This window comes from Neodiprion virginianus, chromosome 2 (assembly GCF_021901495.1).
Source record: "Neodiprion virginianus isolate iyNeoVirg1 chromosome 2, iyNeoVirg1.1, whole genome shotgun sequence".
Classification (NCBI taxonomy): domain Eukaryota; kingdom Metazoa; phylum Arthropoda; class Insecta; order Hymenoptera; family Diprionidae; genus Neodiprion; species Neodiprion virginianus.
Genome location: NC_060878.1, coordinates 27,392,800 through 27,416,515, shown reverse-complemented (window position 1 = coordinate 27,416,515; position 23,716 = coordinate 27,392,800). Strand labels below are relative to the sequence as shown.

General features: G+C 39.3%; 2 protein-coding genes across 2 annotated transcripts in view; one reads left to right on the top strand and one right to left on the bottom strand.

Moving 5' to 3' along the window:
* LOC124296969 (uncharacterized) overlaps positions 1-23,716 on the bottom strand; it is a 127,513-nt gene that overhangs the window by 87,385 nt on the left and 16,412 nt on the right. The window lies entirely within an intron of this gene.
* Positions 631-2,368, top strand: LOC124296970 (uncharacterized). Its single transcript, XM_046747476.1, has 2 exons — positions 631-746; positions 1,117-2,368. Exons 1-2 carry the CDS (start codon positions 729-731, stop codon positions 2,083-2,085), a joined length of 987 nt encoding a protein of 328 aa, XP_046603432.1. The 5' UTR covers positions 631-728; the 3' UTR covers positions 2,086-2,368.

Genomic DNA, 23,716 nt, shown 5'->3' with positions numbered 1-23,716 from the left:
GATATTGAATCGTGAAAACGATTTCGAATGACCATGCGATTTCAAGCGCTTAAACGCGTTTTGGAGTTTCCTTAAAAACCCGTTAAGCAAGCCTTCTTTCCCCCTTATCTTTAAGAGCTAATGTGAAATACCTTGTATACTTATCTTCAAAAATTTATAGATTGTTCAACTTTAGAAACCCTCCATCTGAGATTGAAAAACTGAAGCAGTTCTTCCCGTTTCGCGTGTCTACGCTTTGTCAAACCTTCTCTATGCAATGGAGTTTAACTTCTATCTTGAAACTACCGCGTCAGCAAAATGAATTTATTCTTCAATTTTCGTACCAGATATGTAACAGAAACTTTTTTTGCGACTACTTAGAAATGATAGCTTTGTTCTTTATTGAATGCCAAGAACAATTACCATGGATAACCACTTTAATCATGAAGATTATAAAACATTCATTTATATCCATCTATTCGAGAGGGAAGTTCAATCTTTGTTGCAATCAGTCGTATAAGATATGAGCCAATTCATGTGTCACCGAAAGCATGAGCCATGATACATAATGCCGTCACCCACGATTTATCAGATAACAATGCATTATCATGTGACAAAGATAAGAGGCGTGAACTGAAACAGCGGTGACGAGCTGCGCTCGTTTAAACGGATCGCGAGTTACACAAAGTGCTTGAATCTTTAGTCCGCAACCTCGGATACTGCAGTGAAACTTTGCCAAAAGAAGGTTAATGGAGAGGAAGAATCCGGTAAGAAAGTTTAAGCGCTACTTGATCAGTGACACCCTGCAGTTGGTATCATGATTTATCAACGGTACGAGCTTCTTGTAATTGAAATTAGATACCTAGGAACTGCTTACATAAAATCCTCCACGGGCTTTCAAAGAACCTCGCCGGTACTCGATCAGTGACAAACAAGCGGTCGCTAATGCGATATTCTATTAGTGAAATGTGATTTTCACGATACGCAAGAATATATATAGTATTCCTTATTCATACCATCTACGAACCAATCAAATTCGTTTCGCATTTGGAGTATTCACCCTGAATGACTTTGAATATTCAAGCCTGTTACCGAAATATACCAACACAGTGTACTAACCCCGAAAACTTTTCGCAGGAAATGGATCCCGTACGGTATCCAGACCTCCAAGAAATGTTCCAGAACGCAGGAGTCTGTCCGATATGCTTCATGGAAATGGGCCAAATGCCAACGTACCAGTGCGAGAACGGTCACACGATGTGCCACCGGTGTAAGCCGTACTATTACGCATGTTCTATGTGTAACGCACCGTTGAATTTCTTCCCGGCACCGGAAACGGATCCTGCGCAAACGCCGCCGCCGATCCACTTCATGCCACACATGATGCCGAGGGACTTCGTATCTACCGAGCCCAGCGCGCCTTACGAGGACTTTCTTCATCACGAAAGAGGATCCTGGGGTCCACCGTCTCCCGAACCGGAACAACACCTTGGGTACTGCAAGTACTCGAACTTCGGATGCTGGATCAGGGTTCCCGAGTACCTGAGAGAGCTTCACGAGACGAGATGCCATTTCAGGCCATTCCTCGAAGAGGAACAGCTTCCCACTGATTTGCATCCGGGCGATGATCTCGAGCCCTGTGCTCACGCGGTGGTTGGATGCAACGTGATGATGCCACCTTGGAGGAAGCCGGTACACGAGCCACTCTGCATATTCAAAGAAAGTTTCGAAGCCTTCAATGCGGGGGAATCAGGACTGGAACCAGAACCAGAAGCTGAAGGCGATGAGGACCCGGATGAACTGGTGGAGTGCAAGCTGAAGATTTACGGATGCCGAGTGAGGATGCAACGACGTCGCAAAGAAATTCACGAAGGAAAATGTAACTACAATAAATACTACAACGAGGAGGACTTCCGGGAACGAGAAGTGGAACCAGAAGAGATACCAGAAGAAGAACCAGAAGAAGAACCAGAAGAGGACCCTGATGAGCTGATTGAGTGCAAGCTAAAAATTTATGGATGTCGTGTTAGGATGCCGCGCCATCGGAAGGAAAGTCATGAAGCGAAGTGTAACTACAACAAACACTATAGGGAGGAGGATTTTTAATACTTTGAAAATTAACTCTTTCCCAAAACTGCTATAAGAAAATTAAATATTCATGGGAAGAGATACATATGCGTTCTATCTTTGAAACGGAGAATTAGTTTCGCTTGCATTTAGAGACTGACTGACTACCACAGACTCTGGAAATTCTGTGCAATTGAAGTTATCGTATACGAAATGGCGATGACGAGTGTAGATAGCAATTTTGAATAGCTAAGATAGAGTAACAAAAAGCCTGTACGCTCGAAAAATATCAAAAATATAAATGCGAGTAATTTTTACAGAGTGTCTGAGATTTGACTACCGGAAAACTGTAAACAACAAATAACGTTGAACGCGAATTCTTCAATTTCGTTAGACTCCACATATAACGCGGGTCTCACAGCGTGCTACAAAACAATTACTGGATAGAAAATGCACTGTGTGTGCATGTATATGGGTACGAATGGTCCGAGAATTGTTACCGACGTAGTTGCTAAAGGCAGTACAACAGCGGTAGACAATGGCCGAGAATCGTTCTCGACTCTGGTCATTACGGAAGTTATCTCATTTTCCCTATAAAGTACTTGCGGAGACGTTAATCAATATCTAGCAAATAGCCTTCTGGGCTAACAACGAAGTGTGCAATTTTTATTTACCATTTCCGCATATCGATTTATTCGGAAAGCTCGTTACCAAAGCGAGAAATAACTGAGAACAAAAGCGAGGAGCTTTCAAGCAAGCGCCAAACGAACCCTAGCTCGAACCGTTGATACTCGATTATAAATTTTCTGACGTTCTCGTAACGCGTAACGTCTAAGTATATATTGTATACAAGCGTTAGGCGTTCCTAATCTCAAGAGGCACGCCGTAACAAGAAGACGTACAAAGGGGATGAAGCTACTTGAGATATTGATCGTCATAGATCCTCAACTAGTAACCCACATATATGCCTCTCTCAAGTAATGGCAGCGCTTAAGGCTACCAACGACCCACAAAATACACCAAGTCCCTTGCGCCATATCGCCCATACCCGAAAGCTCTCCTGGCCGTATCGTTCCGAGTCTTTCAGCCAGCTGCGTCTTCTCGTAAATAAGCAAATAATTTTCCATTGGAGGTAGCGGGTTTTGTCCAACGTTCACTTGGTTATTATTGATCGATTTGACATCCGCTTCATAAATCATCAACTACCGACGACAAGGACAAGTTCTGATTCTCTACAGCATAGTGCTCATTAGTTTCTGCCGTATTTGTCTCCAAACAAGATTCAGCGAAGTTCTCTCACGTTCCTCACCATCAATCGTCCATTGACGCGACAATGAAACTGACGCGTACCACCATCATCATCACCATCATCGTCGTCATTTTATTGGCAAGGCGAACTTTACAAGCTTCAGCAATGCTCCTCGTTTAGAAGCCCGCTTGGCGCGGAAATTCCCGGGCACCATTAGTCTCCAGGTGGTGGCTATCCCAGCCACCCCTGTGATCATGCTTAAGATGATCCCCCAACGAACAAGGGTAGATCTAAATATACCTACACACGCGTACTCGCAAGCGCAACTCTAAGGCCAGGCCCGTTCTCAATGTGAATTCGGTAAGTGGCAACTCTATGTATGTACTTTGCGCGTCAGGTCATCGAACTGAGTTTCAACATTTCTTGCCTGCTCATTCGAACGTCATGATCAACATAAATCGATCTTCCCAATCTGGAAAACACTCGGTCATGTTGTCTGATTTGCGGTTCGCGTTTCTTCAGGTATACTCGTAACTTAAATGAACGCCGACAAAACTGGACGTTAAAAAATCGAGTACATCTGGAAAGCAACGTCATCAGTTTTGACGGTATGAGAGTAAATTGCAGAGTTGTTGAATTGAACGTTGAGACCCGAGCCTGAAGAAGATCTCGGGAAAGGCGCTTGAGAACGGCACCGTTTTTTCTGACAAGGCGAGGAGGAATCGCCGCTTTCTGGATAGTAACATCATCAATTATCGTCCATCTTTTATATATTGAACGAATCTATATACCTGCCTATGTATTTCTAATTTCGAGTAAGCGATAGACGGATGATATGGGTTCAGGTTCAGGTGTGTGGGGGCACCTACACGTAAAGTTTTACTTTGTAGGGGATCCTTCTCGAGAGTAAATAATTGACTTGTGTAGGTATATTGCGATTTACGGGGTGCCGGTGGTGCTCAGCGTGCAGGTTGGATGGGTAAAAAGATGAGGAGGTGAAATAAAACGATCATATTTCACCGACTAACGGCTCTTTTCCAACTCATCGTCAGCCTCGCTCGCCTTCTCCCTCCTATTCTCGCAAGATATTATCGTCTGACACGGGAACGCGAAACAATATCTTTTGCGAATTGATTCTCTTCCGCGTCCTTTGACTCCCCTGCACGATGATCAGTGCGTGCGCCGCAAAAGAGTCGCGTAAAAATCGCGTTGACTGTCGTTGGTGAAATTAAAATATCGACTTAGCTCACGTTCGAGGAAAAATAATCATTTCGAAATCTATTTTTCTGTCATCCGCACGAAGACATTCCCTGATTGCCTATTGAATCCCTTTACGGCCGAGAGGACTGTCAGCCCAACTCCCCACCATCTGTGTTCTTTTTTTTCTCAACTCCAAAAATAAAAAATCCAAAGGGAATCGTAACGGACGTCAGACTGGATTTGAAAAAATATCGATAAAATGAGAGCTAAAAAAAAAAAGAACGAAAACACTGGTTTAGAATAAACGAAGAAACCTTGATGGAAATTTTAACCAACGGGCTCAGAATCAATTCATAGACAGTGGTAAAGAAAGATCGAAGGCTCGCTGTGCATCACGCAACGTTCTAAACAAGGGGAAAAGGATTTGAGAGGTCCCTCCGAGAGTGTGCATCTTTCCCGATGAGCTGAATAAATATCAAACGAATTTAACGGCGAAAAACTAAGGTCGTAGAGACGGTGCTCAGTCCCGCATCAAGATGGTCAGAACTTTCGAGACCCACGCCAATTCCGACGGGGTCCATCTGATGGACAAAAGGGAATAGGGGCTGCTTTGCATGGTAAAGACATCCGAATCTCGCCCTCCGTATTCCCACTGTCTTAAAGGGGAAATCTCTAGGGAATTCCTCCCAGCTTGCAGTGACCAAAAGTCATCCAGGTGCCACAACTCGTTTCAAGTCTAGTCCATCCATTCTGTTACCGAAGTCGAGAGTGAGATTCGATTCGGTATTTCCGACTTTTTTTATCTCCTACCGCGAAATTTCGACTACTGTAGCAGTTTCCGAGGATGATTAGGCCGTCCAATCGAAAAGAAACCGTCTGAAATCTTGAAATATACTTTGCAATCGTTAAAAATCTTTTCAACGACAATGTTAGATAATTTCTATCGAACGAGTAAAGTCATTTCAAGTATTCCTAAACACTGTAATATGTGCCTCCAGAACGGAGCCAAAAGAAAATAAATAATGAATTCCATGAAGGAACCGTTGAACTGAATTTATGGTTAAAGATGGCGATTGACGTGTCCAAGCGATAAGAATACGTGGAATTAATAACAATGTTCATCTTCGTCCATAAAACGGTTTCTCCCCCGTCTCAAACAATAAGCAACGATGCATAAAAGCAATTAACGCGAAGTCTCCTTGGTAGTCCACTTTGGCTAGATTAATCTCCACCCCTTTCTGCACCCACCGCATCATCCCCTTCCCCCACCCCTTGCCCAGAAAATTAATAACTTTATCGGTGAGGTGTGAAACGTCCCGGTGCCGCCCTCCTCTTCGCTCTCTTCGCATCCAACGCCAGTCGCGGGGCGCTTGTCGTTGGAATATGAACACGAGGGGGCCACCGCCTCTAAATTACACCCCTGGGGGGCTTTTCCGACGAGTATACCGAGCTACAGCTTCCCTGAACCGGCCTCTCAGAGCTGGCTAACTTTAATTAAGACACAGGTGCCAGGCCGGATTCAAGTACGTTGAGGAAAAAAGAATTTTTAAATAAAAAATTGCCCCACAATGATCCAGGTAACGACTGACGACGTTCTCTACGCCTTGTCAACCTCCGCGGGTAGGTGAAAAAATTAAAAAACTTTTTCCCTGGATAACATATGGAGAAGTCTGCTATTCTTAAGCAAGTTAGCCAATGTTCAAACTGCATAATTATGCTTGCGATTAGTTTTTGTTTATTTAGATCAATTTTTTTTTTTCTTTCCTCACATCAAAAGTTTTACAGAATTGATGTAAAATTTTGTAGAAACCTCAGAGAAAGTAAACGACAGGAGTGTCATTCATGATTATCTTAAATTCTTGTCAATTGTATCAAAACATCCGAAGGATCCAAAGGGGATAACTTGTTCCAAATTTACAGAAATTTTACTTTGATTTAAAAAAATTTCATGAACTTTCCACGATTCAGTGAAATTCAAGCAATAAAATTACTGTTCTTGCACCAAGAACGTGTGAAATACAACGCGTAGGGTGCTTGAAATTTTAAACAGTACGAAGGTAAGATAAATTTTCGTTACTTTTCTTTTTGTGCAAATCATTCAAAGGGAAATATAAAGTCGCTGAACATATTCTAGAACACTGCGTATCGTTTCTTCTTCAAATTCCTCGATAAAAATCGAGTTATGACGAGCTCGCGCTGCGTCGAGTCCAAAGAATCGAAGGCACATAAGTGAGCGCATATAATGGCGGTGAGAAAAGCCGCAGGGTTATCCGCTTTGGGCAGGACGGTGATGCATGTATTCATGCGGTAAGCCCAGTTGGATTTTGAATGGACGTGGTGAATTCACGGGTGTGCAGAGGCACCGGTTTTCGGTCTTACCGGATCACCGAAGGCTGAGGCAAGGTGACAACGCAACTCTTGCGTCCGAGTGCGTCGCACTTATCGTTAAATAAACACACCCTGCTACCTTGTGTAGTTTATTCCACGAGCAGAGAAGCGGAGGACATGCAAGACGAGCTATCGGTCATCGATCACTCGTCGAGCTCACGGGAAACCTCCTCTTCGATCGTGAATTTGATAACGAAGGTTGCACGAACGCACGGTTGAATTTCCAAGAGATAATAGAAAAACTTTTATTCTATTCTTTTTTATTCCCTAAGCAGAGACAAATTTCATTTGTTATAGTAGATAGAAAATGCTGGTGAAACAGGTTTCGTTACAATAACGATTTAAATGTTGTAGGAATTTGTGAAAGAAAATTTTTTACTAGTAACTATGTATTTAGTGTGATTACAGCTGTCGGTACTACTTTTTTTCAAATAAACAAAATACTTCAGCATCAATTTATTCTTGGATCGATGCATCAAATTATTACAATAGTTACAAGAAAATATAATACGAATAGTAAGGCACAGGGATTGGAAATTTTTTTTTTTGCGTCGAGTCCTTCAATGATAAAATAATGATGATTGATGCAACTGGTCAACTTCAAAGTCGATTCTTACTGTTCAAGAGAGGAAAAAGGAATCAAATCATTTTGCTGAAACCAGCCCCTATTTTTACTTCGTAAGTTGCGAGGTCTTTTTTGATTTTAAATAACCTCGAAAAGAATATAAATTTTTAATCTGATTCGTTAAAATACTTTTTCGAAATCAACTTTTCTCTTTCTCAAAGTTGACTTGAATTTAGATGAATCAGAGCTCAAGTTTAGAAGCAAATTTCAAACCTCGGTGAATCAATATGACTGAACTTTGGAAAAATGAGAACAAATGCCGATTTAAACGGCGATCTATTTATCATTTTTAAATGAAAATCATCAGTCTATATAAACGATCAATGAATTCCAAAAGTTCTGTGTCCAAATACAGTTTTTCAGAAAATAATTCCAACGTGATAATGGATCTGAATTAAGTTTACTTTTCAAGATTGCCTGACGAAAATGATTTCACAATTTTCAGGATAATAATTACCCCGTATTTCTCACAGTTCATGAACCGTTTCCAAAAAATCTGAAGCAAGGACCTCGAGGATATTGGAGCATCTAAACATAAAAAAACGTGTGATCTAAAGTCGACACATCGGGAATACGGCGAAGCAACAAAACTAAAAGGGAAAATGTGATAGAAAGAAATTGAGTTAGGTCTCAATCGCGGGTTACGCACTTAGAGCACGCGAGCTTAACGCACCCTCTGCGAATATCCTTAGACACACGCAGGTATAACAGGTGGCACGTCTATGAGAACCAGTGTAACCGTAGTATAAGATACCGAAGGCAGCAGATTACGAATTTTCTCACATAAATATATCGTTCATAACGGAGATGATATCTCGCACCCTGCATGGACTTACCGTTATCTTACCGGGATTCAAAAAGAACCCGTAATTCACTCAAAATTTGTCACAGGGTCAAAGACCCTGTGAAAGAGGTTCGTGGGTGAAGGATCGATAGTATTTCGCTTAATTTATTACGGAATAATCGGGGATTTAGGATTTATCAAAATAGGCTATCAAAAATTTCCTAAGAATTTGAGAAAAAAAAATTGTATAATAGAATTAGAGCTTAATCATAAATTTTTCATTCCATATCATTTTTAAATGGCGACGGAGCTACAACATTCATTTCTAATCATTTCACGATGGCTTATTTTGTTGAGGAGACTGCTTTCTGTAATTTCACTAAGAAACTTTTTTTATCGCGTTGATACCGGTGGATATTCAATTCGTTATGATCGCATTGGTACTCATTTTGATTGAAAAGATCAATATTAAATTGCCTGATGACAAAAAAAAATAAAAATCTACTCAAGTGAATTCGTCAAAAATAGTTTACCCGAAAGAATGAGCCATCGTGGAGTAAAATCGAACAAATCTTTCAGCTCCGTTGCCGTTTTGAAGTGATTCGAAATGAAAAATCGATATCCAAGCTCATGTTTAGAATTACAATAGATGTGTTTCTTTAATTTTGAAGAAAATCATCGTAGCTTACGAACGTATCTATCAATTTAATGAACTGATAATGCTTGAGCATCTCGTAATCAAATTGAGCGGCAAGGTATTAAATTTCGACTCACGAACCTTTTTGAAGTAAAGCTGAACTGGTTTTAAGTTTTTGAATTTTGTATATCACCAGTTTCTGTTAAACGATGTAAGGTTAGATTGTAAGTTATAAGTGTCGTGATTCCTGCACTGAATTTGATTTTTCCATAGAAGCTATAAGAATCGAGTTAATCTAATTAAAAAAGGATCTATACTCGAGATATTTGAAATTTTTTTATCACAATCTCTACGGATATTTTTTCCTTTACTTTTGTTTATGTGTATTATTTTTTAAAATTATTTACCAAATATATTTGTACATAATACTTACATCAGGTCTACGTTTTTTATGGAGAAAGAAAAGAGTGTATTTCAGTATTTGGGACAAAAATAAAAAGAAACTACTGCGAACGTTTTCAAAATCATATAAATTGGTATAAAAATTCACAGAGTGAGCGAGGTTAATGAATCGAGAAAAACAACCGAGGCAATTTGCGATGCAAATATAATAATTTAACTCACACCCCTGATTCCGAAGGAGTCGGAAACACGTTGTGTGTTTCTCGTGAGAAATTAAAACCTCAAAAGGTACTGGAAGACTATGGAAATCGCGGGACCCCCTCTTATTTCCTGCTATCACAAACCAGATTTAAATTTATTTCAAAGCTTTAACGCTCAGCTCACGTATCCAGCTCTTGCAACTGCTGCTGCTAGAAAGTCTGACACGATTAATCGAAACCATGAAAAAAGGGAAAGAGTAAAAGGGGAATTGAAGGAGAAAAGGACGGGGGTGAAAATTGTAAAGCAGAAAGAAGTAGAAGATAGAAGGAAAACAAGCCACTAATTTACCAATTTAATTGCGTCAAGGGTTGATTGCAAATATAAAACATCAACCTCGCGGTCACGTCTGATTCTTAAGAGACCGTTGCAAGGCTAATTCTGCAATGCCAGTGTAATTGTTCAAATGAATCAAAAAAGCCTGCTACAGTTTTAATAAATTTAAAAAAATTTACTTTCTTTGTCTGAATCAAGAATTTATTTTTCCTGAAGTTTGTTGACCAAACAAGTGTTATAAGTTTTACAATGAGATAGTTACGGGATGCGTATTTATCAAATTGTTAAATCCGTAAGGCCTGAAAATCAGCCGAATTATAAAAAAATGCTTATTTTTAAATCACTCGAATTAAAATTGTCGTAAAATCTCGTAGAGTCGTTCGATTTTACTTTACATTGGCTCACTTTATTCAGAATACTATTTCTTACAAAGTGAATGAAAGAGATTTACTTTTTTTCTGTAGTCAAGTCCATATTTGCATTTGTTCACCATGGTCAGTATATTGGTTCAATGTTGTAAAAATCAGTATATAACAATGCGAACACGATGGAAAAAAATTTTTCAGCAAATTTGTAAAAAACAGTATTCTGATCAAAATTAGCCGTGGTAGAGAAGATTTAACCGGATCTACTAATTTTGTTTACCAATCTGAGGTGATTTCACACAATGCTATACCTAGGCTTTTGTTCTTAATTCCAATACTTCCTAATATTGTATTTTTAAAGATGCGTGGCTAGTGAATATAATGATTCGATAATAAATGATCAATGTACGACTTTCTAGTAATAAAATAAATAAAAAGCATTAATTTTTGGTGAACCAATTTTCTCAAAAATGACATCAACTGTCATCAGAATTTACCATTCAAATTTCGAAATAAATCAATCAAACAAGAGTGCTTGATTGATTCGTATAGCAGAAAAATTGATTTTTCCAGGATTCCAGAATTTTCCGAAAAATATTTCCATTAAAACTGAAATTTAAAAAATTGACAGTGTGTAAAATATGGTGTATCCGTCAAGATTTGTCCCATGATTTTGCTCGTGAGGATAAAATCGATATTTCTCATCAATTTTTTTCACCGAGATAAATCGGCCGGCCGGGACAAACAGAGAATCAAATCATCCCCCGCAGCAGATTCTGTTGCGAACCCCGCGTCAACGCGTCGTCAAATTAAGAGCCTTTGTGCAAAGAGACAAGGCTGCCCGAGCATTGAACGAGATGAGGAATTTGGGGTGAGAAGAGGGACGTCATCGAGTGTTGTCGTCATGCACACGAGCCGATACAGGTTGGCATCTCTGGTCTCTCTGAGCGGCGAGAAGAAACGATCAAGCATTTTTCTGCTAAACAGACTAAATAAACGACGCCCGAACTAACAATGCGATGATTTACGCACCTCCCAATATCGCACCGTTGCTTCGGCTCGTTTGACAACGCAAACAATGCCCAATCCTCCCCATGCCATCCATACATATACGGTAAACTGCAAACGGGGCAGAATTTTGGCGAACGTAGAAATGCGGCCATTCAGCGATTTCTTCGGGGGTGTGTGCAATTAGCAATTATTTTATAGGCGACAAAAATCGGGTTATCGATGTACGGCAAACTTGTAAATGAAATTGGAAAACCGGGTTATTTACAACGGAATATACTTGAAACGCCTGCTTTTCTAATTTCTTTTTCATTTATTATCTTGTCCTTTTCTCCCTACCGCGCGGTATAAAGCGCGGAATTTCCTGTTTGCAACGAACGTTCGAGGAAAAATAAATCATCTATGACGATAAGAACTTCCGGTGTATATATATATATACATATATAATTTCGGGTTGTTGGCAGAAAACTTTACGCCGTGTTTGAAGTCTATAATATCTTGAGACGAGATAAACTCGGAAATTGAAGGATATTTCAAGCCGAAATATTTTGTAAATTATCTTTACACTGGTACGCGTCTGATGAATATTTCTTCTTTACTCAAACAGGTTCTATTATACCTCTTGAAATTTTTGGTTTCAGCGTCGAAAAATTAAATTTGAAAACTAATACAAAAACCCGTGAATAGTTTACGAATGTCCAAAAGATTGCCGAAAATATAAAATAAAAATCCAATTAACTTTAGAATTAGTTTCATCAGTTTTTGGTCATACAATTTGCATGAATTAATTTTACCCTAAAACTAGAATTACCGAAATTAAGACTAAACTATTTCTACCAAATCCAGTCAAAATGACTGGTGTTTAAAAACTACGTATACATTTGTTATAACGTATTGTTATAACAATAGTACATTTTTATATGATATTAAAACAAGCATTTAAATCTGACTGATGTCAGTGTGAAGTAAATTGAAATAATCCCAAAAATCCGATGTTTCTATTTTAATATTTTCTATTTCATGGGCTTATTCGAAACCCGTGAATTCTGCTCAAATCAACACTCGCAAACACCGACGATATTAAAATAATAGGAGTGAAATCCGTGGCTATCCCAGCATTAGGTGTGGAGTGCATGCAATGTGCACGCGGCGTAACCACAGTGCGCGATTGATATGATCCATGCTTATGGGATGGGATGGGTCTACGATGGGAAAGCTATGGCGTTTGTCCGTTGTCCGCATATGAGCAGCTGTTGGATCCTTCCGTCATTGGACTGTATATATATACGTACGTACGCACATATGGAGATTAAACAATCAATGGGCATTTGTTCGAAACGATGGAGCGCGTCATTTGGATTCACTTTGCCCAACATATCCCATTCAAACCTGTCGTTTCTGCAGCTACGCATCTTCTCCTATCCCCCAAACCCATACATAACGTTACAGAGTGGAGTTTGCAATAGATGGAAAACAGGCACACGAAGGGAAATAAAGTGCGGTAACTGTGATTTGAATTTGTGAAAAAAAAAATATTGCCTGACGAGGGTTTCGGGGCATTAATATGGAACTCACGAAATGACAATTGGTCACCGGTTAAGCGGCTCACACCGTGATACAGAGTGCAGGCTGGCTCTTCGAACCCCTGTGCCTGTACGGAGTGAGGCCTTTAATTACAAGGAATATAAATAACGCGAAACACCCTGCATTACAAGCGCGGGGTTGTTACCACCGCATTTTGCCAATAAAGGAGGATAATTGATGTCCACGCGTTATGCGTAGGCTACACGTGTACAGGAAAACAATTCATCTGTTTTCGACAGTTTGTGCACCAAAACGAGTTGCACTAATCACACACGCTTGTTTCACTATTAACAAAAACTTGAATCAGCGTAATTTTGACTGTGTTATTATACTCTGATGAAAAATCCTACGAATTGAATGTGACGATGAAAGAATAATCGCAACTTGTTCAAGTCTGGCAGATTGATGACGAGATCGAAGAATTATTAAAGTATAGAGGAATAATTTACCGTGCTATTAGGCGTGCAAAGTGGAACGCTTTCAGTTCCAGTCATACACAGTGCAACGATCAGCTTTGAAGCTTTCGTTTGATTCCGGAGCGAGTATTATCGCGCAATGTATGAAGAGCGAGCGTATCCATCGTGTTCTTATATTCTCTTTGAGCAAGATACATGGAGAGTAAAAAGAAGAGAACACGGATACCTAGATGGAAAAAATTAACGCGTGGTATAATCGACCAGGACCAATTAAAACCTGGGTGTTTTGCGCAGTATTCAGCACAGAAACCGCCCACTCAGATACCGCAGCAGCTGTCAGCAACGCTGCGGAGCACTTTGGATCCATTACACACAACGAGCAATTCTTGCAACGTTCCTAAGTGTGCATGCAAGTACGTTCAAGAATGATACGATTCCTTGCAACGGTACCCCAGACTTTGAAACGTACGTAACGCAAAAGCTCCCATTAACGGTAAAAATAAAACTCTTCCAGAGGACGGATATAACGACGCATGACTCGAGAGGTAAAATGCAATGGCCCTTTTTCCATTTCTCAAGGACTTGTGCAGCGTTCGGAGGTATCCGGACTCGGCACATTACGAATTGAACCTTGAATTTCGTTAATAAGAACTTTGAAGGACGAGAAGTTCTTGAATTGTCTAACAGGATCAGGGTTCCGTAGTTCAAGAACTGTCCGTCTCTTGAAACGTCTTGCAAACGAACTTCGTTCACAACTTTCTCAGAGGTAAACCAATTTTTATGGTACAACGAAATTCTAGGTGTCATTCAAAAATTGTCGCTACAAACGATACATCACAAGTACGTATTCCTACATTTAGAGATGAGCTGATTCATTTCCACAAGTGTCTTTCGAGGTAAGGCTTGTGGTTTATGATTCTAAAGAACTCAAGTCCTCTACATTTAAGAATGGTACTACCTATCCATGTTGTGGTTTATTCTACCATCCAGATAGATGAATGTTAAAGTGATCTGTGTCGCGAAAGATGGAAACGGATCTAGGATTAATTCCGGTTTTCTTTGATTTTTAGTTCAATTTTCACGGTTCCAAGGTTTCGCGTATACGAAAACAATGTGATTTACAAGTAACGAATGTCGATGAATGCTCAAGGGTTATTAGAGATGTCAATACACATCGAATAATTGTCTGTATTTACTTTCCTCAACTTTTCTTATCAGCAAATATATCCATGAAGGAACCAACAGTTCTGTGAATCTAACCTAAGAGAATAAACCATCGCTGAGTCTCGACGATTTGGAAGTGCATTCCCTGAACGCTTACTCCAATAACATCGAAAATCTTCTTCTAGAATCTGTTCATCCGCTCGATCAAGTGAAGCAAATTAGTGAGCTGTCCAACTTTAATGACGAAAACGGTTAAAGTGTGAATCCTGCCCGACTAAGCGACGTGTGCTTATGATAAAAGTGAGAAGCAACGACAGCTCCAGATGGGTCTTTTGCCAAGGTGTGCAAGGAAAACGAACAACGAGCCACAAACAAAGCTCTACCACACTCGCTTCTCCCCATCCTCTCTTCTAGTCGTACCGCTCAGCTTCACCCCGGTGGGATTTGACGTAGAGACACTTCTGAAAAGTGGCTGTCCCTGCCACCGTCACCTCTCCCCCGTATGATTTACAGGTACGGGGGAGGAACGGGGAGGAAATGGAAGACGGCGAAAACCACCAAGGAAGAAGAGGGCGGCCCACACGATCCCGGAAAAACCGCAAATGCTGCACACTCACTCCTTCCCCGTGTGAACCTCTCTGAAGCCAGACGATCCCATGAATTTGACGATTTTCAAGGAAAATCGACACTGACATTCTCAACGTTAGAAATTCAATATCAACATATAAAACTGCTGGAGGATGCTGCACACGATAATGGAAAGAACAAGCATGATGTACATATCTATGGTGTGATACCTATGGTGAAGAGGTTGAATGATTCGAATTACCAATTCGTCAAAAGTTTGAACATAGATATAGTCGAACATCAGAATAGTTACCGTTTTTGAAAGTTTCTTGTAAGGTAAATCGTCTCAATGGTTCGATCATTTTTGCCCTGATTACAATTGGAATCAACTAAAACGTCAGTCAAGTTCAGAATTTTTACTCGTAACAATGTGCTTGTTTCGACCAACTTTCGGCAGTACTTCAAGTTCCTTTGTTCTTACGGGGAACGCATGTTTCGCAGGGCATCAGTGAATATCTTTCTTTCGCTTTTCCACTTTTTCTCACTCGCAGCAACGTGTTTTTCATCCGCTAATTTGTTCTGCCTAGAACACGCCGCAGCCTCGGACCACGTAAAGGGTAATGTAGGATAGGTATATGTATATAAAAACGTTAAGGGTGCTTTCGCGTTTTTCTGTAGCGTCGGTCGGAGTGAAACATGCGTGTACACGACCCCCTGGGCACCGACCGTCTGATCGTTCGAATCACGTTTGCACAACGCCGAAGGAAAACTCGTAGGGTGAGAAGACAAACGCTCAACGTCATGGAGGACCACATGCTGTTCTAAGAATGTCGATACGCACACTTTTCAGTAGCTAAATTATCAGTTCGGAGATCATACGCGAAACGATTGTGTGTAAAAGAAGAAAAGTATGCTCGGTATTTCATGAAACCAGCGATTCAAATGCGCCATTCTTTTGTATTAAACGACCCCATCACATCCATTGTACGAAAATAAACGCGATTCAAACTTATGTACATCTCGACACACGGAGATTCATTCTTTCGATACGCACCATCCAAGTTTGTGAACCAGCTCGCAAAGTCTCTGCATATTAAATTGACGAGAAACGTTTCACTAGCGTACTATAGAACGGACATAAAGTTTCGTGGTTAACATCGGAGGTGCATAAACTGAGAGAAATTTTTAGTTCCGGTTACCGCTCAGTTCTTAACTATTTTCATTTTTTACCACGATCGAAAAATATAGTTCTAGGTAGAAAATGAAAATTAGTTTTCTAGCTGTTACCGGAAAGTCTAGCATCCGTTACTATTCTTTATCATTACGATCACTGTTACTAGATTTTCTTGCAACTGTTGCGAAAATTTAATGCTTGTGCAACAACAAATTGACATTAAAGCCTTATTCAACTAAAAAAGTAGAGTAAACCTCAGAAACTGATTTTGCGTTGCAATTACCAAAAACGGATCGACGATAGCGCAAAATGGTTACGCGTACCTCGTGTTTCGTAATACTAACAATATTCGAACAGTTTTTTTTTAAAGATGCTTGTTTTACCGAATTTTTCTAATCACTATAACGAATGAAGTTTTTCTCAGTGTATTAAACAAGGACGTTGATATAAGAATATTTGATATAAGATAAAGCGGGACAAAGATCGTTGAGGGTGAGCTTTGAAAAGTGTAGCCAGGTAGCTGTTATGGGAAATTCAGATGGAGTTGAAAAAGGTCTTAACCGAGCTTTACTACGTATCGTATGCTGCAAGCTGCACGTACTCGAAACCCACACTTAGTCCAGCACCGCGCAAGTTTGTGGCACAAGGGTATACTCGTGGTAGTGTAAGTAATAGGTTGGTGGTTGGGGTGCGTATACATATCGCAGCGACTCTGTCAACGTTATTATACCGGCGATTCCCTGGGGAATGGTGACACACACGAGCGGTAACAAGCCCGAATAGATCACAGAAGTGGTTTCGTAAAATATGAATAAAGTCCGCTCGCTGCGAGAAGGGCGCTGCACTTTCCCTTCCTTGTCTACTGAAAGAAAAATACCGCACGTGCGATATTTCTCTGCAGAAACTCGTGCGAAAAGAGAATTAAAAATACATTGAAAGTAGAATTTAAGTGAGTTTGTTTAAAGAAGCGAAAAATGTATTTATACAAAAATTCGGTAACATATCTATTATTTTTCTTTTTCTTCGAAGAACAAGTCAAAAATTTCATCGCCACCTTCATCGTTACATCTAATTTTGACACGTTAACATATCTCTTTGTACGGAAAAAAAAAAAAAATTCATTTAGCCAGACTTTTTAAGCAATTTTCTCGACGAATAAACGACACGTATGTCAGGTAAACGATTTTCACATCCAAGCGAACTGTTTTCACTTATTTATTCGCTTTCTTCGTCTTCGGAATTTCGTTCGAACCAAGCACCGATCTTCGGGGATTTGCAAATAACGGGTTGAAATCGGATCTCACGTTCGCGGAGGATGCCGCAGAGAACTGTGCGTAGTTTTGAGAGAGGATTGTGTAATTTTGAGGTGAAGGCATTTCGGAACAATCGCGTATACGAAAACAATGGATTTACAAGGAGAGAATGTTGATGAAAGTCTCTCCAGTCTATACGTATATAGTATATGTATAAATGTATACATTCAATCCTTTGTAGATTGAATGTAATTCCCGGTAACAGGTTGTGCAGGACGGGAGATAATAATTCGCGCGGGTAAACCGCCGCGGAAAGACACGAGCAGCAGCTACTGCAAGGGAAGCTTGAGACGAGACCGAAACTAATGGAAGTCGACTCGCTTATTGCGCATAATACGAGTCGTCGCTTTTACGTCGGATAAAAGCAGCGAGATATTATATACATTATACATGCCATAATAACGACGCAAGTTTAAGCGGTTGAAAAGTTGAGGAAAGAAAATGTTTTTACGATTCTATTTGTTCACCCGATTTTGATTCATCGGACACAAAAGTAATTACGATCAATATTGGGGATATAACGAGAAGTTGGACATTTATTTCGTGGTTTTCTTTCTTTTCCAAATATCTGCAATTTGAAAGAATTTTTTTCTACAAATAGGTAAAATTGAATAAAATTTTGTCAAATTCGATAATCTATCAAGGAAAATATTTTGTTGGTAGACCAAGTTAGCTGAAAATATTGTTTTACTGCGGTTTTTCTGATTATCAATAACACTTGGTCAAATTCGGATCCTATATTAGATTTTTCTTATTGAAAATTTTATTACAAAATAAAAAAGTAAAATAAGTTATGCCAAGTCTTAAATTTTATATCAGTAATAGTTTCTACCTCGAGTATGTAACACTGTGAAAAATAGTCATAAACTTGAATAAAGTAACCGCTTATCAATCCTAGAAAACAAAGTTCCAAAAATCTCGAAAACATCAGCAGACGTGTGATTAATACGTGAATGGAATTGAAATCGACGGATAAACAAAAGCTCTATCCTGATTATTCCGATTGTTAAAACGTTGGTGATTGGACGCGACGCGTTTAGGATAATTTCCAACTATCGTGTAGTTGCGTCGTGAATTGTAGGCGTTAAATTTTGCAAACAAATTCGCGGTTCACCTCAAAATACACGTTATACGTATAATATTTGAATTGGTACGTACACGAAATCGCAGCTGCAATCGACAACTATCCAATAAAATACTGGCATCGCGAACAAAGCCGCGCAGCGTAGTCACTGCAGCAAAGTGCCAATGAACGACTGAAACGAGCCGCAGCGGAGACTCGTTCGTTGTCGAGGCGAGATGAATTTGGGGTGTGAATTGAAAAACGATAGTTGTCTGCCGATTGGCACCGCGCGAAAAGCAGCTGCGCCCTATTGGGGTTCTTTCGTTCTTCCGGGACCGAAACCTGAGTCAGGTGGACGAAACTCGTTTATGGTTCGGCAATCGAGGTAATTGCATTCCCGTAGAAAATTACCGTCATCCACCCGAAAAGAAGCTGTCCGAAAGGAAAAAATTATGTAGAATCGGCAGTTTTTTTTACATGTAGTGAATAGAAAAACGTGGCCGCAGAAATTGAAAGTTGAAATTCTCCGACTTCTCAAAATCGTTCCCGTATTATTTTACACTGATAATTGAGTATCAGTCACAAAATGCATTGGAAAAGTAGCTAATAGATACAACGATTCAATAAAAACATCGAGCTACAAATGGCCAAACCATTACCTAGATTCTTACGTAATTTTGTGCAATATTTTTTCAACTACAATTAAGATTCCTTGACATTTCTGAGTATTACAGAACTACAGATTAATACCCCGGCTGTAGAAGAAAGTACACTCAGGGAAATTTTTAGTTCCGGTTACCGCTCAGTCCTCAACTATTTTCATTTTTTACCACAATCAAAAAATATAGTTCTAGGTAGAAAATGAAGATTAGGTTTCTAACTGTTACCAGAAAGTCTAGTATCTGTTACTATTCTTTCTCATTAAGATCACTGTTACTATATTTTCTCGTAACTGTTGCAAAAATTTAACGCTTGTGCAACAATATATTGACGTCAAAGCCTTATTTAACTAAAAAGTAGAGTAAACCTTTTGCATTGCAATTACCAAAAAGGGATCGACAATGGCGCAAAACAGTTTTTTTAACGATACCTGTTTTACTGAATTTTTCTAGTTACTATAACAAATGAAATTTTTCTCAGTGTACCCAAGAAATAGCGATTTTCGAGTGAAACGATGTTAAAACGTGCGATAGTCCGTTGAATTAATTCACTATTCCCGAGGTATTTAAAGACAATTAACCTTAATATACATGATGTAATACTTTTGGATTGGCAAAAATTCTCTTCAACGTTGCATGCGACGAACTCTATTGTCGCAGTGCCGAGGCCTAACTTTGCGTAATACGAGCAGAGGGCTGACCAGCCAATTAGGTTTTGTAGGGTCCTCGACAGGGTTCGTTCCAACGGTTCAACTTGACTCAACAAGCAACGATCCAATCCGCAATTGGATGCAGGAGTCTGCAAATGCCTTTTATGTACATACTCATATACTTATGCAATGTGCAACTCCTTCTCTAACCGAAGTGGCCCCCCACTCATTGTCAGAGCTTCCGATAAATCCATTCGGTTCAGAAGTCGAACCCAAAGCAAGTACTCGAGTAATTTTCGAATCATTTTCACCCCCGAGAAGCGCAGAGTATTGATTAATTATAAAGAAACTGGAATTTTTTCACCAAACTCTTGAAACCTTTGCCAGAATAATATTCCACGAGGTACGAAAACAATTATAATCGCACATTGATTCACACTCGTTGAGAACCGTGCCAATCTACGCTCGATAAAAGAAAAAAAAAGTCTGGCGTTTCGTAAATCCCGCGCAAATTCAACGCTCAATCGATAAGCGAGCTTTCCCGCTTTGCATTACCGACAGAGCTCGAGCTTTCGCAGATAAGGAAGTTTCCGAGCTTGAGAAGTCGATAAGGCCGAAGATTAACTCGTCAACGACCGGCTGGCGATGAATAGAGGAATGAGGAAAACGCGGAGGGTAAGAAAGAGGCAAATGGAAAATAAATTCTCGTGCGTGACGTCACGCGTTTAGCGGCTCCTGAAACGGGAGCTTGTTTGCCAGCGGTGATAAGCAGGGTGTAAATAATTTTCTCAAATTTCAATCGGACCCAGGACAAGTAGCGGCGTTTTAAAAAGAGTTACGTCGGCACCTCTGCGTTTGTACAGACGTATAGGCAGGCAGGTAGAACGCAGCGGCAGCTGCAGACGAAGCGGTCTGATCAATATTTTCCCGAATCAATTCAGCTTCGTGTTTGTACGTAACACGCCTTGCCGTGAGGTTATTGTTGAATTGCCTACCTTGCACAGCCACCCGCTTTAACCCCCTCGGCATAATTCCTTGCCATTCAATAATCTCACACTCGTGGAAGAGGCACGCGCATAGACGAGCGAAGCAACTGCCACTCTCGGGTTGTCTCGACTGTTTCTCACCCCGTTTAATTCCACCGGCGTTGGATAATTTCCAGGGACTGTCTCGTTGATTGGATTGCGATTCTGAGAATGTTTAATACCGTCAGATGGGAAGGAAGGATCGGTATCGAGAAGAATCGAACAAATCAGAAATGTGCAATTTATAATTTATAGTTTAGTCGGATCGTTTTTTAACTGAACACGTTTGAAACATTATGAAAGGACAGTAAATCTTTATACGTATCGGCTATATGTACGGTATTATAAACTCCAAATTATCACATGCGATCTCATGTAATGCACTGAGAAAAATTTCGTTACTAGAAAAATTCAGTAAAACAGGTATCGTTAAAAAAAACCGTTTGAATATCGTTGGAATTACGAAAAACGTAGTACGCGTAACCATTTTGCGCTATCGTCGACCCTTTTTTGGTTATTGCAACGCAAAATCAGTTTCCGAGGTTTACTCTACTTTTTTAGTTATATGAGGCTTTAACGTCAATTTATTCTTGCACAAGCATTAAATTTTCGCAACAGTTGCAAGAAAATCTAGTAACAGTGATCGTAATGAGAAAGAATAGTAACGGATGCTAGACTTTCCGGTAACAGCTAGAAAACTAATTTTCATTTTCTACCTAGAACTATATTTTTCGATCGTGGTAAAAAATGAAAATAGTTAAGAACTGAGCGGTAACCGGAACTAAAAATTTCTCTCAGTCTGGTATTTGTCTCTCAGAAATTACACGTGAGTTATTTTACAGACCGTTGATCAAAAAATATGAAATTGATTGATACAGACTTTCAAATCTTTTTCGAAATCAACGCAATTATTTCAGACCAAAATAAGCTGAAGAGAATTGTAGGCTAGGTATAATGTAAATTATTTACTCTCGAAGGAGAATTGAAAGGAATTAATCCGGCTTCTTATTTATTTGAATGGAACTGAGAAGAACTAGAGCGGCATGAAAAGGAATGCTTTGCTCTCTAAAAACAAATGAAATGAATAAAGCCACATTTAATACGGACTGCCTTTTGGTTAAGACAAATTGTGAATACTTGATATTAATTCGAAATAAATTCTTCACTCTCTGGTGAGAATTGCGAATTTGGAAAGCGATTCGTCGTTCTTAAAAAATAACAGTTTTCCAAATAATTCATCCCACTTCGAAATCAACGCCCATCCTCGGAAAAAAAATGTAAAATAGTTAATTCCATGGTATTAACAGAGATTTTCCTCTTGAGATTCTATGATGAAATATTATTGCTGCTCAGAGAAAGAATTACTTCATCTCGTTGAAATATAAGGTAAGAAATCGATGCTACTGGAATGAATTTCTCTTTGAAACTAATTGGATAATATTGCTCTCGCTTTCATAGAATGATTTTCTGTCTCTTTGAAAAGAATTGAAGTGAATCGATTAAGCTTCAAAATCAATTATTTTCGCTTCAGGCGGAATTCAAATGACAGTATTCCTTGAAGTTCGAAGCTGGTGAGATCAAATTCAATAACTTTCAATAATTTAATTATGAGGTAGTCGAACATGCAGAATTCATCCAATTTTTAAAAATTCAACAAAGCGAATACTAAAATTGCGAACAAAAGCTTTCACATCAATTTTTCATTCAAAATGCCTTTCGAACGGATAAAAATCTTATCGATTCGGTCGATTCGGTAAGAAAACTATTCAAATATTAACTGAAACCTTTTTTTTTAACCAACATAAACATCAGTGCTTATTGAAAAGTTTAATATTGACCAATGCCAGTGTGATAAAGAAAAAGTGTCTTACCGAGACTGGAAGAATAGTTTCCTTGATGAAATAAGTATTTTTGTAAAGAAATAGAACGAATCTATTATATTTTTAACTCTTTTTTATAATTTTATTATTCCCTTTTCGTTCCATTTTTGGGAAAATCTTCGTAGCTTGCGAATGTATGAATTTCATAAACCCTTAACATAAAACTGTCTCGCAATAAAATAAGTGACAAGCTTTCGAGTCTTGACTGGGTTTGCAATTATCGAAGTGCGTGCAATAAAAATCGACACTTATCGCAATTCGTTTCGGATAATCGGGTTTCTCATTTTTCCATTTCACATTCAGATCACAACCATAAGTAGTCTGCAAACATTCACTGGGACTGTAACAATACGATACTGGTATTCGTTCCTCGGGTTATCTCCGCATCGTGTTTACCATGCCAAGGATTTTTTTCGTTGCTCTTTAAAAGCAGGCCGTTCAACTACAGACGTAGGCAAGTCTCGTGTGAACAAATGTCGAATATCGCCGACTCACGCAGAAAATTGTATGTAACTTGTCAATCTGCCGAAGCTACACAGACACATGCATATATAGATATGTAATTAAACGTATTTCGATTTAATTGTAACTGCAAAATTGGAATACTCGCAACCAAGTGTTTGCTCAAAGAGTTTCTGAATTCTGTGCAATAAATTGTGATTGAAACATGCAGATATTGGCGATTAATGAAACTTCAAGTTGACGAAATAAAGTGCAAGATAAAAAAAAAAGTCACTTTTATCGGTTAAGCAGTAATCAAGTTAAAATTTCATCACACAAAGTTAGAATCTCAAGTCATATCGTATCTTGTAATTTCGCTTCACGTGTGCTACTGAATCCTCTCACGATTTTCCGAATCACAGATTAATCATTTGATAAGAATAATTGAGTCTTCGTAATCTCTCTAAAGCGTGGCAACGTACGTTTTTCGCAATATTTGAACCGTGAAGAAGCATAATCAATCAGTATCTGGTGATCGATTA